The following is an 18,350-nucleotide window of genomic DNA, read 5'->3' as shown; positions in this document are numbered from 1 at the left end:
CGATAAATACAATATTCACTGTAATTAGCAGAAGTGGGGACTGGGGGGGGGGGGGGTGCTTATAGGATGAGCACTAAATAGACAAATACGGTATAGGTAAAGTGGAAGTGTTGTTTCCTTTTACTCAGGCTTTCCACCTTTGGATTGAAGTTTAAATCGAGAGGTACATTATACTTGTGTGACATCGACTGATCTGCATTTGGATTATTCTCTTGGAGTTCTCAATTTTTCTCCATGCACCAATGAAGTCTTTAATTAAGCTGGCATGCTCTTAGATGACCATAAATTTAAGCAGATGATGGGATGTAAAATAAAAAAAACAACAGTTCTAGAATCCAGAAATTACTTAAACTTAATACTAAAATGTTACATAAAAATATAGCAACATCCTCAAGAGTATTGCTTGGTATACAGATCAACAAAATATGTCCTTTCTGGTCATATATATATTAAACATGATAGTCATCCGAAAGTTTTAACCTTGACCTTGATGTCCAGTTGTTATTTATGAGTTTTCTCTGGACACAAGGTAAGGTCAGTGACATAATCAATCAAACACAAGAAACAAAAGGAATCCAGGATAAAAACATCCCAGGTAAAAGACATAATGCTGTTATTGAGTTTGGCAAGAAAAAAAATCAACAGATGATGTATATGATATCTAAATATAGTGGAGGGTGATTGAGGGGTGTAGACCATATAGGACAGGTAATGTACAATCCCTATAACCAATGAGGAACAGATTACACTCTGAAACTCTGATTTTGGTTTGTTTTGTTTGGTTAAACATCCTACTAACATCCAGGGTCATTAAAGACATGCCATGTTTAGGAAGTGCTGGAAAACCAGAGTACCTGTAGAAATATCACCGACCTCATGCTTTCTGTACCTGGTAAATGCCCCATGTAGGATTTGAACTCATAACATCATATGACATCATATCTTATTATATTAGTCATGAGACTTCTAAAACTCCTGAGTTTGCAAAATATTCTTATATGTTTGATAAAGACAGAAAGTACTGAAAATAGGAAGACAAATATATACGTCCATTTCTTTACTTTGAATCGCCCTTTTGTCACCATCATCAGGGTTACTTATTATGATGTTGAGAACAACTTAAAGGTGTACTTTTAACATGTTTTACTGAAAACTATGATCAGAATCATTAATATTCATAAAGAATAAAAACATTTACTACCTGCATATGAATCTAACAAATAAATCAACACCCACCTTACATCTGAAGCCAAGACCTTTATTTGTTTGCGTAGAATTGGATATTTGGATGTGAATCTCTCTCTATTAAATGTTTTCAAACTCATTAAAGAATGAACAATAGCAATCTGACTATTTTATGTACACAATTGTACCACTAAGTATACATGGTATAATGCTTAATATCATTTCTTGCTATCATACTATTTTCTCTCTGGATCTGACATTTTGAATGAAAACATCAAGTTACATCTTGACATTTTTCAAATTGTTTTACAAGCTAACATTAACAATCCCCTTAAGTAAATGGTTGAGATATTCCAAAATTGTAGCTTCTACACAATTCTCTTAGTTATCATTTATTTTAGTGTGCAATCAAATTTTGCATTGTTAGCATTACGAAATTGCGAAAATGAGTAGCCGCAACAAGTAAAGATAAAGTAGAACCATATATAGGCATAAATCGCAAAATAAAATCACTGTGAAAAAGTTTCAGTAAACATAAAAAAGCGAAATTAAGTCATTGCAAGAATAATTTGGTTCAATGTATGCCCCCACTCCCCTCTTATATTAATGGCATAGAAATTAATCACTCCACGTGTAAAACAACAGCGCTATTGGCACACTAGAATATAAATATGATATGTAACTCTCGTAAACTGTGCGACTCTACAGACGATACGTGTCTATCGTCACACCTTAAAATATGCGAGGATTATGTGGTAGTATCACTACTGTTTGTTTTATCTCTGTAAAATAAGGCTGTGGTCCAGAACAGCCACCAGGGGCATTTTTCTGACATACCTATACAGGGCAGACGGAGTCGATCATTAAATCACAATAAACGTGTGCCCGTCATCGCCTAGTTATTATGTGATTTCCTGGCTAACTAGACACCTCAGGGTAGAAACATAACTGTTATCTTGTCCATGGAATCTCTGTAGTACCACTGTCCTCAACACTCTCTAACCTCCAAACTGATATAGGTTAATACAGTATATATTTCTTACAATTTAACTAACAAAATTCATACCTATCTATATAAAATAAGTTATTATTATAATTAATTAACAATTTTTACTTATATGGTAAATGTGGAATAAGGAAATTAATACTGTACACCTGATCATAGTTAAATTTGCTTGGGATGCAAAGAAAAGCAATTCTATCTATTGTGGCCTAGCTACCAACTTATACATTGTACCTGTATAGTATAGAAAGTTACCTGTTTATTGTGACAAACATTGTCACAGGTGAATGTCACCTGTACATAAAGAACATACCATCTAAATGCTGCCAAAGTCATTCCCCTACATAAAAAGACACCTGTCTATTATGAACCTTATTCACATCTGAAGAAGGCCATTATGCTTTTCATTCACCAGTATCTACTGACAGCATTAATGTCTTCTTATGACAATATTTACACAAGTGGTTACATAATTCTGAATTCACTTTTTTGAGAACACATATTTCCATTGATGCCATGGGGGTACACTTTCAGGCTTTTCATTCATTGGAAAATCAAATAAATCAGTGAGAAAATTTATATATTGCATTGGTTTGCTGTTCCGATTCTCCTCCAGTTTCTGGTAGCCTTTGACCTTCTGTAGATATATATAACCATGGCATGTTTCAAATCTGTTGTTTTTCATCAGGTAACTTATAAAAAGTATAGTTGCATTTATATACTTACAATTTTTGTCTGCCTTTTTTCCTTCTAGGAATAGCACTTTTCATGTCTATCATGTTGGAAAGCTTTCAAGAAATGTATTTGTCCAGTTGTATATATGATCCACACAGGAGAATTTCACAGAGATAGTATGTCTGTCAGTAATCCAAAGGCAAGAAAATATGATAAAAGTGTACAGTGTAGGTATTTATCTGGGTGAAGATCTCCTCATCATCTCTCCCCATCCTAGACCTCCCCCTCAGCATCTGGGGGTCGCATACCTAACTCAGCACCATGGGGGCCTAGAACATCCTGCAGGTATGTCTACAGCTCTCAGGTATGTCTCAATCACACAGGTATGTAGATATACAGATACACAATCTTACACAAGGTAAAAAAGTTAGAGCAGATGACCTCTGGTTAGCCAGTGGCCATATTCCTGACAGCCAATCCCTGACAGCAGGACCTAGTAGATAGAGACCAATGTGGTGTTTATGGCTCTTCTGACAACTTACTTCTCTGTAGACAAAAGTTGAGTGTTGTAATGATTCCTTGGTCAGTTTTAAGGTCTTAGCACACTTGGACTGTTTATGGACTGTCCATCACACTATATCACTCAGTGTATGTATCAGTCTTCAACACCATGGTAAATACACAGATTATACACATATCATATTTCAAAGAGGCAGTTTCAGAATTAGTCTTAATTCAAATCTTTATTTGCACCTCATAAACTTGTTAGAGACTCCCAAATGTATTGTCAGTTTTTCTCTCTCTGTAAATTACACAATAAAAACCACAAACCTGCTTACAGCTAATTTGGACTGGCCAGAATTAATATGCACACTGGCGGTTTCGTGACACTTCAAAGTCTTTTAGTCATTTCAAGTTTAAATCTAAAACCATCATAAGTAAGGCTAGGATCAGTAAAACATATGTTGTTATTCCAATCATGGGATTGAAAGGTCAACCCCAAGGTCAAAGGTCGCAATCACAGGTCAACATCTGAAGAAATGTCTAATATGTGTTACATTCCTGAAGCATCTGATGCAAACTGCACACCTATACAACACTTTAGAACAGTTTCACTGATAGCTTTACAGGGTAAGTGTCTGTGGTTAGAACTGGGGACTCCTCCCTGAACATCTATGTGGAGGGGGCAACGGAGGGGAAGGGTGGGGGAGAAGGGGGAGACGGTAAAACTGATGACTTGGATGAGAACCAAAACGTTAAAACCCAAGAGCATACAGAACTGTCTTTTCTTGTTATTTTTTGTTTTGTAATTCAGTAACCAAATTGATAACAGTCTGAAAGGAAAGTTTGTGTGAATAAAACTTGATTGAGAGAAAGTTAAGGAAGACATTCGATTTACCGCACAGAAGGCCCAATTAAAGTATTTCGATGTATGAATTCATTGTTTCTGCATAGTAAAACATGGCCATCTGGCAAATGCAACATGCCATTTTGAAATAAGATGAAAGCTTATCCAAACAGTAGTCACGGTGAATATTTGTACTGGTATACAGTGACTGACATTGGGCCCCTCATCACATTGATAAAAACTTGAGAGTCCCTCGTCATCTTGATAAAACATAAGTGTCTGGGTCAGGTGTCGAGAAGTTTTACCGCTTTCAGTCAATAACAATAGGCCTACACAGTAAGTATACTACACTCCATAATGTTGTTTTGTTTTCAGAAGTCTAAATCCTGTCTGGAATAAAAATAAGATATTTGGATCAACCAGACAATCCGAAAGTAATTTATCACATCCGATTTAAGGGTAATGTTATGAGAACAACTGTAGTACTAGACTCTGTTGAAACCAAAAACCACAAAGAAAATCTGTCTTGAAACCAACTTTAAAATCATTCAAAAACATGTCTGTTTTTCACATTTTACAGGTTTATAGACACATATGTTGGGAATCTGGATTTCAGCACATGCAGGATAAGGTTTTTACACAATTAAAATATGCATTAAGGATGTGTATGGAACCACTGGAAACAGTCCAACAGAGGTGTCTAAATGTTAGATACCATTCTAACATCAAAGTGTGGACATGTCCCTAACAAAATACATGATTATTTCTATACAAAAACTGAACATGTAAGGATATTATCAATTATAAACCTTTCTTCAGGTTAAAATGGCATAATATGAACCTGGTAGATTAAAAAAATGACCTTTAGTTCAGGTTAGTATTTAAAATTCTACAAAGTTGGTACATATCCTTACTGATTAATCATTTTAAAAGGTTTGGAATTTTGATACTTAATTCAATATATGAAGAAGGCCTAAGCACTCCTTTGTGGGATATTGCGATAGCATCACATCATTATGATCATCACAATACTATCTCCATGTTCTTAAAAAAACAATTAAAACTCTGGTCTCTTAAAATGGAAAAAAATCAGAAATGCTGGAACAAATGACCAGTTAACTTAGCATTTTCATATTGTTTAGGTCTTGGAGCCATGGCGAAAGGCAGAAATTGATGCAAGATAATTAATGTATTACACCTAACTATAACCCTATATGGTCTCTACTAAAACTAATCATGACTTCAGATGGGTGTAGATTAATTGAAACATTACTTTAAAATGCTGAAACTCTACAACCTTAGAACATTGCAATACCATCAATAGAAATATTTAGCATTCTAACAGAGAAAATAAATTAATGAACTTTTGAAATTTTGATGGGTCATTTAAAAACACAAAGAAAGAAGAACATGAGATACTCTAGCCCAGCTGTTATATGTAACAAGAAGCAGGAAGTTTTGATAACTTTGACCAGACAAAATAAACATGTCAGCTTGCTCCTTATCTCTGTGAGACTCTGACCACTGTCCAGTGCAGACTGGACATTCCAGCTGTCAGATGAAGGCCAGGGTTGTGCCCTGACTGATAAAAGCTGGTGTGTATGTGTCAGGACATTGTTATTGTTTATCAATAAGTCGAGTGATGTATCACAAACATCCCTGTCAGTGATAGTTCTCTCACTACATCCATCACATTATCAGGGATTTTAGTCTATTACTTTAACCACAAATAAAAGTATCAATTGATCATAAAGGCTTCTGTTGTACATACAAGGGCTAATTTTTGTGTGAATGATACTTTGGTGAATTTCTGAGAACATGGACATGTACAGACAAAATCGTGAATTTCTGAGAACATGGACATGTACAGACAAAATACATCCCTTGTTATAGTGACTTGATATGGTAGAAAGCAAATGGTAAACCACTACCTAAAAGAAAACCTTATCATCTGATGATTGGCTAGAAATTAGTAACACCAGTGGCCTATCTTATCACATCTTCAGCTCTTAGGCTTCATCACAATATCTGCTGATAATGTTCTACCATTTCAATCGGGACATTCTCATCCGAGCACTTCATGCTTTCATTAAACAGAAAATTACTTTCCACATGACAATTACCAATGGATCTTGAGCCGATTCTGGTGGATAAAGCAAAGTAATAAGAACAATTAATAAGAAAAAAGGTCAGAAAACATGTGGTGTAACTAGATAAACACTATAAGGACCCGCATATCAAATAATCAAGAATGAATGATCACTGTGATAACATATATCATGTAGTAGAAACAAGATAAAGTGACAAATTAGAATGTCCTATTTTCTTCATTTACTGAATAAAAATACCTAAATCTAAAGTAAATTGTTTTTTCATAGCTGACTTCATTTTTTTCTGATGAGATAATTCATTTTTGCTTCAGCTGCTGGAAGCCTTACACTTAAGTTTATATATAACCCTACAACTTCCTCGTTTATATATCTGTAATAAACATGTACAAACGAATGTATGATCTCCAGTTATACCAACATGATGTTATTATTTCACAAAGCCCTAGCAAACATTTTGAACATTTGATAATAAGAGCTAATCCCCCAAACCCTCTGCTGACTGTAACTGTTTTCTCGACCTAACTAAATACACACCATCAGTCCATGCAATAGCCATATGTAAGGGCTTTATCTATGTTGTAGACTCTTAAGTATCATAACATCAGAGTCAACAAACTTCAATATTATTCATACAGAGTACCATCTGGTTTCCACGACCTTGATTATATGTATGGTATATATTGACTGCAGCCCGAATATCCTTTGTATAAGGCGTTTTTGTGGATTTGAGGCTGTCAAAAGGAATATTGATCCCATGTTGAAACACAATTTAGTTTGATAAAAGATGAATCAATACTTGATATCAATAGAACTGTGCGAATTATAATTAGATATACACTTAAAGGCATTATGTTTCATCCTTATAAACATAACTGACCATAGGAGAGCAGAAGATATCTGAGAGAGCATTTTAACATAAGTCTGTGGATACACACCTCAAACATAGATCTCTTGGTGCAGATGTTGATAAGAATTTCTCAGCATTATATAGTTCTAATTCTAGATTATCTCCCCTAGTTTAAAACTTCAAAATACTCTTGAAACAGACATATTGCCAAGAAGTTCTAGTGATTGTTTTAATATTTTAAAGACTACAGACGAGTATTCTGTAGCCTCCTAGAAATCTATTGACCTAAAGTTTTATGCTTTATCAGCTAGACTGTCTTTAAGCTTTTAGAAACCTGTTTATCTTTTATAGATGAACACCTGTCGTCAGATTATCTTCTTGCTGTCAGAAACGTACCTGCTCATCTTATTTGGATTAATTAACACCTGTTATCAGGCCCTAAGTTTTGTTCATCATTTAGCTGAATTCTAGATAAAGTTAATCTGCCCCTGCTTTAAAACTGAAATCGGATTATTTCTGCCTGCATTAAAACTGAAATCAACATTATCTCCGCCTGCATTAAAATTGAACTGATTAAGTGATATTGTTGATTGATCAAGATCTACACTATAAAGTTGAATTAAATAAATATAAAACACATTCTAGAAACTAATGTCCAGTTTAACATAAATTGATAAACCAAGCTTCAAGTTGAAAATTATGGAATTCTGATTAAAATCAGAATCATGCATCTACATAAAATGTTGCAAAGCAGATTTTACAGGAGGTTAAAATTTAGACAAAACTGAAGTGTTAACAATATTTTGATCCCCCCAGGATTAGTATATCTAGAGAAGTCAGAGGCTTGATGTTGAGTTTATTTTAGGGTTACTAATGGGTATAGTGGTGAAATGACTGTGATGTAAACGAGCCAGGTTACTGTAACATGTTACAGGCCAGTCTGTAAACGAGCCAGGTTACTGTAACATGTTACAAGCCAGTCTGACACAGCCATGGGTATCATGTTTGATCAAAAGTTCATTTACGTAATATTTTCATAAAATTCAAAGGTAAAATGCACTGATAAATATCTCATGATGAGAAATATCTCCAATCAAAGCTCAGAATCTCTTTATCTTTAGTAAAGAAATTATTTTTGATGAAACATTACACTTAAACAAATATTTTTACAATTCTAAAAGATTTTAAAAGCAGACATATTGAAAATTAAAGATGCTCCACCGCCGACAGAGCATAAATGATATTCACCATTCGTACAATAATTGGTGTTTAATCGTGTATATATATGTCTAATTAACACAAACAATAATATAGAATAATTCATTTCGCCTTTGGTGCATGCACAATCAGTGATATAGTAACACGGATTTTTTTCGGGATGCAATTAATTATATTTCATGTTTTTAACTTGAAATCAAATTAGAAGCTCACAAACTGTTCAATGGTGGTAATGGTGTAAAGTAAGTAACTTTTGTAACTGAAGAAAAATACTAAATCGTCTGCTCCTGTTTTTGATAGTTAAAATCTTTAACAGATATTAAGCTTCATGGAAGCTTATAAGTACTTATATATAGAACTTTAAGTGCAATATGTTACGATCAACGTTTGGCCTACACCCCATTTTTCATTATCAGGATGCAGGTGCACATTGTAGTTTATACTGAAAGTCGACTCCAGCTATCACCATAGTCCAGATTACAGCAAGATTGATTTCTGTATAGGAGTAGTCTCCCTTTACACACAGCTGCTACCCTAGCCACCAGATTCTGTATATTGTTTTTAAATCTTTATTTTCAGCTGATTTTATTTTACTCCACGAAAAGGTGGCAGTAATTGGTAAGACATGTTTTAGTATTGAATTAACCCTCTAACGGAGCAGTTAATGTAAAATTGACACCTCTGATAGCATCTAGGTTTACACAATACACCAACATAAATCTACAGTACAGCCGTGTTAACAGGGTATGGCTCCGATTCAATAACACCTACAATGTAGATTAGATCACCACAATATAGGAAATATCCTTTAAAATCGCTCCATACAAACTCAATCATTCCAGGCTGTTAGCTGATGATTACCATCACAATGTATTTCCACACACATTTTTTTTTAAACTTCAATAAAAGATAAATAAACTCAGGGAATAGCTTATCAATATATATAGTTTTTAACCGCTCACCAAAACAAAACATAGAATATGAAAATTCACACCCCGTAACTTTGATAATCCTTTAAAAATAATCTGATCAGGGACTAACAGAACAAGTGTTTCTAACTAATCAAGTAAAAATCTTCCAGCCGATTACAATGTGGCATGTTTAATGTTTTAAAGATTGGCGATAAAATTTGTGTGTGTGGGATAGGGGCATAATCACTCTATAGGGACTAGAAGCTAGCTATATTTTACAGAGGAAGTTCACTTCCATCATTCCTACAGCTCATATCATTATTCTACATCATCCTTGACCTAAGATATCCTTTGTTGATTGTTTGATATTTAAAATATGATACTTAATTGTGATACGATTTAATGGAACATGTAAAAATATCTGTTGTTCTTGTTTCATGATAAAATAAACTCTGCATTATCATGAGGTCTTATCCTAAACATCATATGTCATTTGGTATCTAATTATGCTGCAATCAAAAATTCTTCATTTTGATTATAGTAAACATAGATACTTTTGCAAATGTTTATTTTTGCAATTTGCATGTGTATAACTTTTTGCATTGGTGTTGTTTTCATGGTAAAGTGCTCAGCGTATGCAAAAATAAAAACAAATTTAAAAAAAATTATTTTATGCAACTCATATGAAACAAACATGGCCCCATACAAGTTAGTATCATAATAATCTGTATATTGGATGATCAGGTGACTGTTGCTGATATGTCTTAAGGTCAAAGTGATGTCAAGGTCAAAGTGATGCCAAATTTTATACTGACAACTTCAGTAATGAAATAAGAAAATATTCTGAGCACCTTCACGGGAGGGTCAGTTAGCCGTGTCCCTAAGGGGGTGGCTTATGTCAGAGCCAATCTTAGCTGGAGACGTGGATAATGCATGTGGTCATCTGGCCAGAGAATTGAACTCTTATGTCTCACTCAAATCATCACAAGATTGTCACTGTTATAATTCTGTTGTTGGATCATCTTGTCTGACAGATATGTCTAAATACAAATACATCAAAATCTCAGAATCAGTATGATATATGATGATCTAGCTGTCGCCAGGATGATGCAGTTAGGATTCAGATCCTTAAAATTCATAGTACTCATACAGCAGTATATAAAATCTTTTTTTGTGTGTGTATCTCAAAAGTTTACGATTCAGTATTCACATCAAAGTGTACCTGAAAGGTATCAGATGTATAAAGGTTTACATATATAGCTATAGAAATAGCTTGGTACCTTAAATGTATGGGAATCTGAGCATTCAACACACTTGAAAAATATATGTTTGTAACTATAGATTTTGTGTACCTGAAATGTATAGGATTTAGAGTTTATTAACCTTAAATGTATAGGATTTAAGAGTTATAGATTTGGTGTACCTGAAATATACAGGATTTAGAGTTTATTACACTTAAATGTATATGATTTAAGGGTTATAGATTCAGTGTACCTGGAAGGTAAAGGGTTTAGATGAAATTGTGTATATCTTAGATACACCTGTGTCTATTGATGATATGAAGAAACTTTGTAATTACTTACCTGAGCAGGTGAGAGTCTTTGCGTATGTGCCAAGGATAATCCTCATGTCTGTATGCCTTCTTCAGAAGGGGTCCACAAAGCTTGTTTCCCATGGCTCATGGCTTAGCACTTACACCCATAACTGTAAACACAGAGGAAAATCACATCAGAATTATTATTGTAATTATATTGCGAACTATAGAATACAGTCAAACCTGCCATAGCAACGGGACCTCTGTGTAAGCTTAATTACTAGATCACCTGCTTTAAAGAACCACTTTCTCAGCATCCCAAAATATTATATAAAGATGAAATTCCTCACTACCAAAATCAAAATTACAAAAATTATACCAGATTATATTTTTATTTTTGTTTAAGTTTTCTACTAAATCAAAGAATTTTGCTATTTTCATTTTAGAACATACCAAATTCATTTATAATTGTCATATTTGAAATTTTTGCTAGATTCTATTTCAGAAACAATTACAAAAACTTAAATATTGATTTGGTTCTATTTTGCATGACAACATTTACGATACATTGCGAGTTAATGAGGATTAAAGGGAAATAACTCTTGCAACCTTCCTACATTTACTTGTAGCTGACCTGGTACAACAAACAAAGCTTCATATATCGAACATCTAGACAAATATTTATTCAAATAAAATTACAGAGGTTAACGAAACTTTATAAACCTATTTACATGCTACCTTTACAGATTTGATGTAATTTAAAGTATTCAATTTACGCAAATGTACATATTTACATAACTATAGGTTATAAGGTTTATATATTATTCCTGCTACTAGTTTTCTAAGTCAGTAGCTTTTATATCAATTGTTGATAAGTATAACATCCCCTTTAGATCATCAAATATTTGACAACATTCATCATCCTTAATAAACAACAAAATTTCCGTTTTATGTTCCAGCATAAATGATAACAAAAAATGAAAGATTTCACTTACTGCTTGGCAATGATCAAAGCTAGACTTAATTAATGTAAAAATGAAGTGTCCATGACAGAAGATACTGCTACTGTATTAGATACTTGAAATAAGAAAATTTGAAAACAGTCTGACCATTGTCTTAACTGTGTACTGAATGACATGCTTTATACATCCATGTGGTTGACATGTCCGCCCGCCAATCATGTACTTCAGACTATTGTTGACCACAGGCATGGTGTGTGGGTTTTACTTCAGGAACTTTGCTTTCCCCACATTACCAATGCAATTATTTGCACATCCTAAATTCATCCTAGCTACTAAATGTCCCCAAACCACAAGTATTTCACTAGGCTAGCTGCCTTATTGTAGCATTGTAAGAAGAGAGGAGAAAATGTAGCAGTCTGACCAGGGTTCGAACCCAGGACTTCCGTTCATTAGTTGGATGATTTACCAGTTGAACATGAAAAGCCTTTTCAAGTTCTGCTACACCATAATAACTAGGAGTTTTGAATAATATGTAGTTGTGAATGTGATTTACATACTTACTATATCCTTTCATTGCATTAATTATGATTTACATGTAGGTATAAACTTCAAAACAATGCATTATACCCTATATATACTGAGTGAAACTGTATAGATCAAATAATGCTAAGAGATGAAAATGGTTCTAGAAGTTCAAATTAGACGTCTATGTTGTCGGGGCCTGAATGCTTCCATTTTTTCAATAAATCACCTTTCCTAATATTATGCTTTGCATATTACAAAGTTTCATAAAATACACACAGATACCAGTGTCATATAAAATAAGTATTCCACATAGGATATGTATCTGCAGCACTGCTGGAATGGTGACCAGACAGGTAGCTGCTTTCTTTTCTATTTGTGTACATTGTAGCTGACCAAAACTGTAGATCGAGCATCAGGCCTGATCACTGATGTGGTTTGCTTGCATTTGTCCTCTAGCTCCTTCAATGTCAAATGTGGGCTCAAAAGTGTACATTTCCTTTATAATCAGCCCTCCTACTCTGGGATATGAGTTTGAAACCCATATTGGGACAGTTTCCTGAGATGCTCACTGTAGGTAGTTGATTTGCCTCAGGCTCTCTACCTATAAACTTAGCACATTCTTACATGATCCTGTAGCTGTTAGCAGAACAATTATATCACATACACCCAATAAATATCAATTTTACTTACCCCTGTAAGATTAACTATACATCCAGAAACTTCCAAAGAACATAAATAACATCCAATAAACTCCAGAGACAACGTTAGAATATCAATAACATCCAAGTGTGTTACATATAGCCACTCCACTGCTTAAAAACAATTTACACATTAGACATAAACTCCTTGGTGATATACAACTTTTGAAATAATTAAATAAAATATGCTATGGTGTAGGATAATTTTTGCATAAGTAAAAGGTCACTCCCTCCATTACTATCACATCTGGTGTGTTTGGGGGGGGGGGGGGGGGGGGGGGCTGTAACTATACACCCTACCCGATCTTACCAGATGATAAAACAGATTCACAAGTGTTCTCACAGCCATATCGACAGTTGTACAATTTGAATTATGGATTATTGACAGAACAGAACAGCTGTGTGTATACTGTCATCAAGTCTGTCATCTCTTTATTTTCTAGTCAACATGGCTGCGTACCCAGAGTTATGAGGAGTTAAGTTTCGTTTTATTTCAGCAGGTTAAAACAAGAGGCCCAGAGGGCCTGTATCGCTCACCTGGTTTGTAATGTCAAGTCATGTTCTGAATACAGGTTCATTGTTTCTTTTCTGAAGGAATTTGAATATTTACCTCTCATTTCCCTATTGGGCCCTGCCCCTGGAGGTCAGAGCCAAAATTTATACAAGTTCTGTTCCCCTTCCCCAAAGGATATTTGTGGCCAAATTTGGTTACAATCCATGTAGAACTCTAGGACAAGTAGCGATTTATAGGATTTACCTCTATTACCCCTATTAGGCCCCACATCTGCTGCCCCCGGGGCATCAGAGCCAAAATTTATACAAGTTCTTTTCCCCTTCCCCCAAGGATTTTGGTGGCTAAATTTGGTTACAATCCATGCAGAACTCTAGGACAAGTAGCGATTTATAGGATTTACCTCTATTTCCCCTATTGGACCCTGCCCCTCCTGCCCCTGGGGGTTCAGAGCCAAAATTTATACAAGTTCTGTTCCCCTTCCCCAAAGGATATTTGTGGCCAAATTTGGTTACAATCCATGTAGAACTCTAGGACAAGTAGCGATTTATAGGATTTACCTCTATTACCCCTATTAGGCCCCGCATCTGCTGCCCCCGGGGCATCAGAGCCAAAATTTATACAAGTTCTGTTCCCCTTCCCCCAAGGATTTTGGTGGCTACATTTGGTTACAATCCATGCAGAACTCTAGGACAAGTAGCGATTTATAGGATTTACCTCTATTTCCCCTATTGGACCCTGCCCCTCCTGCCCCTGGGGGGTCAGAGCCAAAATTTATACAAGTTCTGTTCCCCTTCCCCCAAGGATGTTTGTGGCCAAATTTGGTTACAATCCATGCAGAACTCTAGGACAAGTAGCGATTTATAGGATTTACCTCTATTTCCCCTATTGGACCCTGCCCCTCCTGCCCCTGGGGGTTCAGAGCCAAAATTTATACAAGTTCTGTTCTCCTTCCCCAAAGGATGTTTGTGGCCAAATTTGGTTACAATCCATGCAGAACTCTAGGACAAGTAGCGATTTATAGGATTTACCTCTATTACCCCTATTGGACCCCGCCCCTCCTGCCCCTGGGGGGTCAGAGCCAAAATGTATACAAGTTCTGTTCCCCTTCCCCAAGGGATGTTTGTGGCCAAATTTGGTTACAATCCATGCAGAACTCTAGGACAAGTAGCGGTTTATAGGATTTACCTCTATTTCCCCTATTGGGCCCCACCTCTCCAGCCCCGGGGGGGTCAGAGCCAAAATTTATACAAGTTCTGTTCCCCTACCCCCAAGGATGTTTGTGGCCAAATTTGGTTACAATCCATGTGGAACTCTAGGACAAGTAGCGATTTATAGGATTTACTTCTATTACCCCTATTGGGCCCCGGCCCCTCCTGCCCGTGGGGGGGTCAGAGCCAAAATTTATACAAGTTCTGTTCCCCTTCCCCCAAGTATGTTTGTGGCCAAATTTGGTCACAATCCATGCGGAACTCTATGACTAGTATCGATTTAAATTAAATGTTGACGGACGACGGACAGACGGACGACGGACGCTGGGCCATGACATAAGCTAATCGGCCCTTCGGGCCAGGTGAGCTAAAATCCTTATCAAAATGTGTCAACCAGATAAATGAATTTATAATTCTTCCTCATGGAGCAAATTTAAACACATGAAATAAAAATTTTGAGCAAATTGATAGTTGAATCTAATTTTTCAATTTAATGAAGTTTTTGATACACACAAATGACTGCCAGCTATCTATATGACATTTTGAGATGATAAAAACTCTCTTTCATTTTGAATATAGGAGATGATCATTTATATACAGTAGTATAGTCTGGTAATTGTACAAATGAACTAGATTTAACACATAATTTAACGACAAATACAAATTGGAACATGCTGTATAATAATTCATAAATCAGCATAATATATCCATATAAAATTAATTGAATTTTAATTTGAAGAAAAATGTTAAACTGAATCCAATTCCACAGATGTTGTATATCTAAACGCTGAGGCCGGTCACCCTAATTACTATATAACAAGTGTGTAACAGACCCGGTCTGTGGCAGACAGAGATGTAGAGTTAAAAGTAAGAGGGTGCAGTGTAGCATCAGTCATGGTTATCTAAATTGATGGTTTTAGCTGTATTTAATAGACATATGAATCCCGATATAACACTCTTATCTATATTGGATGTTTGTAAAGCTGTTGTGAGCCGTAGTCAATTCTATCACTTTGAGATCATGCCTGGAGCAGAGGACATAACTCTGAAAAGACAATTACAAGTCCTTATATTTTTTAGGTGTTTTTATATAAGTGTTATCTACAATTTACATAAAGACATAATGGTAACCCAGTTAAATAAGGTTAAAATCAAGGTCACATCAAGGTCATTGTTTTCATCATACATATTTTTACTGATTTTTACTATTTTTCATATGAACTCTTTCCTTAGAGCTCTGACAATTCAACAGAAGAAGAAGAAAAAAAGAGGTCACAAACAAAGGTCAATCTCAAGGTTAAAAGAAAAAGAGGTCATAGACAAAGGTCAATCTCAAGGTCAAATCTTCTGCAAGGTCAAATTGATCTACACCCAACACCACATGCCATAATTTCCTATTACATGTACTGCTGATGATGATCACTCTGTGAAGTTGACATTTCTGGATTTATTATCAACCTGATAAAACTGAAGACCTTTAGGACATGCACCATATGTGCTAAGTGATCTACATGATAGTTTTCTCAGATTCCTGGATCATTTTCTCACTATAATTCCATTAATAATGAGATAAAACATACAGCTCACTATGTGTATCACTAATCAAACACGCTCATAGCATTCCCTTGATAGCAGGCTGCTGGAAATTCACTTGTGCATGTGATGACTGCAGCCAGCATCCATTTCATGTTGTGAAAGTTTTGTTTTTACAAAAAATGGCAAATCAATAGAATAATGTGAAGCAAGATTGCACCAATAATTGAAAGTTATTTGATTGTTCTGTAAATGATAATCTGGTGTGAAATACTACAATTAAAAAGTTTGTTTTAAAATTAAAGATCTAAGTTTTGACAAGAAAATCACTGCAGTGCTTCTCAAAATAATTTGAATTGTTCAATATATATCATACATTTTAAATCATTGCCATTTTATGGAATACGAAATATAAACATACTGTACATCTGTTTACTAGTTTCATGGAATAATGGGGAAAACATGAAAATTTAACCTATAACATTAAAGTCTCCAATATCGAACATTTGATTGGACTATACATGACAATATGATATATAACACTTTATATCCCCCCCCCCAACTATCAATTGTTTTAGTGTTAAAAAAACATATGAAATTTAGACAGTTACAATGGCACAGAAAGCCTCTGTTAAATGTTAAACCTGTCTAAAAGATCCCCCAAGGGACAAGGGAAAAGTGATCTCTAGTAGTCAGGTGGTCGTTATAGACAGGTCAAATTGTGTTATTATGAATGGACCATTTGGGACCCTGAGAAATTGGTCTTAATTAGCAGGTGTTCTGCATACAAAGGTGGTCAGTTAGGCTCAAGTTTCACTGTACATATGACATAACAAAATGTCTGGCCAAAGAAACATACAATTGGTCTGTCAGATTTTTCTGTTAGACTTTGATTATCAGCCCTGCACCCACACAACATTATGATGGCAAAACATCTCAGAAGTGTTGTATATATACTGGTGCCACTTGTTTTTCTTGTAGCCTTATTATAACATTCTCCGAGTTAAAACATTGAGTGCAGATCTTGATGCCTGAAGAGGCGCTGGGAAACCTCCAACACCATAGCAAAACGTCTTCACCTTTAGGTCATAAGGATGTGTAATTTCTCTACACCATAATATTGACTAGCTGCTTTTCAGAAAATATTTCAAGTATACATGAGAAAACCTAATGGTAAAAAGTGTTCTGTAAAAAATTGACTAAGTACTGCAACATTTTAAGTGTTAATTAAGGTCAGGTCATCAAGGTCTTTTTTGTATTACATTAGCTTTGAAAATGTGTAACTTTTATGTTAAATTTCATAGTCAACATTCACTTCTGCTTTAAGAACATTTTACATTGATTAAAGGTAGGTTTCGCCCAATGAAATATAAAGACTACGAAATTGAAATTTATCCTATACATAGATATAATCTTCAGTTCATTTTCAATGCATACAGCGAACAATATGGGTGGTCAGTTGCCTAGCTTGACCAGGAAAATACTTCTCTAAAAATAGAGCGAAGTCAAGCTTTACATAGAACATGACGTATTTTTTTCCAAAACGAGGCCGCAGCAACAAACGGAAGCGTGCAACAAAATGTCAGATAGAAGTGACAGTCTCGCCACGGCATGTTTAGTTAAAAAACAACAACAACAAATCGAAGTGCGAGGGACTGTTATACATATATCATACGCTCGCTAACTTTGTACACCAAATATACACGTAGTTAGTCTGCGGCTGTTTGTGCGCTGGCATATGTGTTGAAATTTAACTCACCACGTGCAATGCCGTTACACAAGTGCCGTTACACGAGTCCCAACAGATCCCGGCAAGTTCCGCTTGAGATGTGGCTTCTGTTTCTTCTATTGCTACATGCCATCTCTGAATTTAATTCCCTATAGATATCCTAGGGTGCTACCTAATCCATTATAATTTCCTCCACTTTGTTGCCGATTCAGATATATTTTTTTCATCGCACACACTTTTGTTCAGCCATTTTGTTTACTTTTAGTGCGTGACAAGCGCATGCGCCAAACTTCGACAACACAATCCATCGCAGCTTCATTTGCATATTATTTTGTCTGACGGACACCGT

At 35.3% G+C, this 18,350-nt stretch overlaps 1 protein-coding gene across 1 annotated transcript in view; it reads right to left on the bottom strand.

Moving 5' to 3' along the window:
• The window catches only part of LOC138327732 (protein still life, isoform SIF type 1-like), a 193,201-nt gene that overhangs the window by 87,962 nt on the left and 86,889 nt on the right, over nucleotides 1-18,350 (bottom strand). The window contains 1 exon segment of the mRNA XM_069274064.1: nucleotides 10,882-11,002. Within this exon segment, the coding sequence (XP_069130165.1) occupies nucleotides 10,882-10,973 (92 nt within the window). The 5' untranslated portion in view covers nucleotides 10,974-11,002.

The sequence above is a fragment of the Argopecten irradians genome, chromosome 1, assembly GCF_041381155.1.
Source record: "Argopecten irradians isolate NY chromosome 1, Ai_NY, whole genome shotgun sequence".
Lineage (NCBI taxonomy): Eukaryota > Metazoa > Mollusca > Bivalvia > Pectinida > Pectinidae > Argopecten > Argopecten irradians.
The sequence above is the reverse complement of the archived record's forward strand: the minus strand, read 5'-3'. Positions and strand labels throughout refer to the sequence as shown.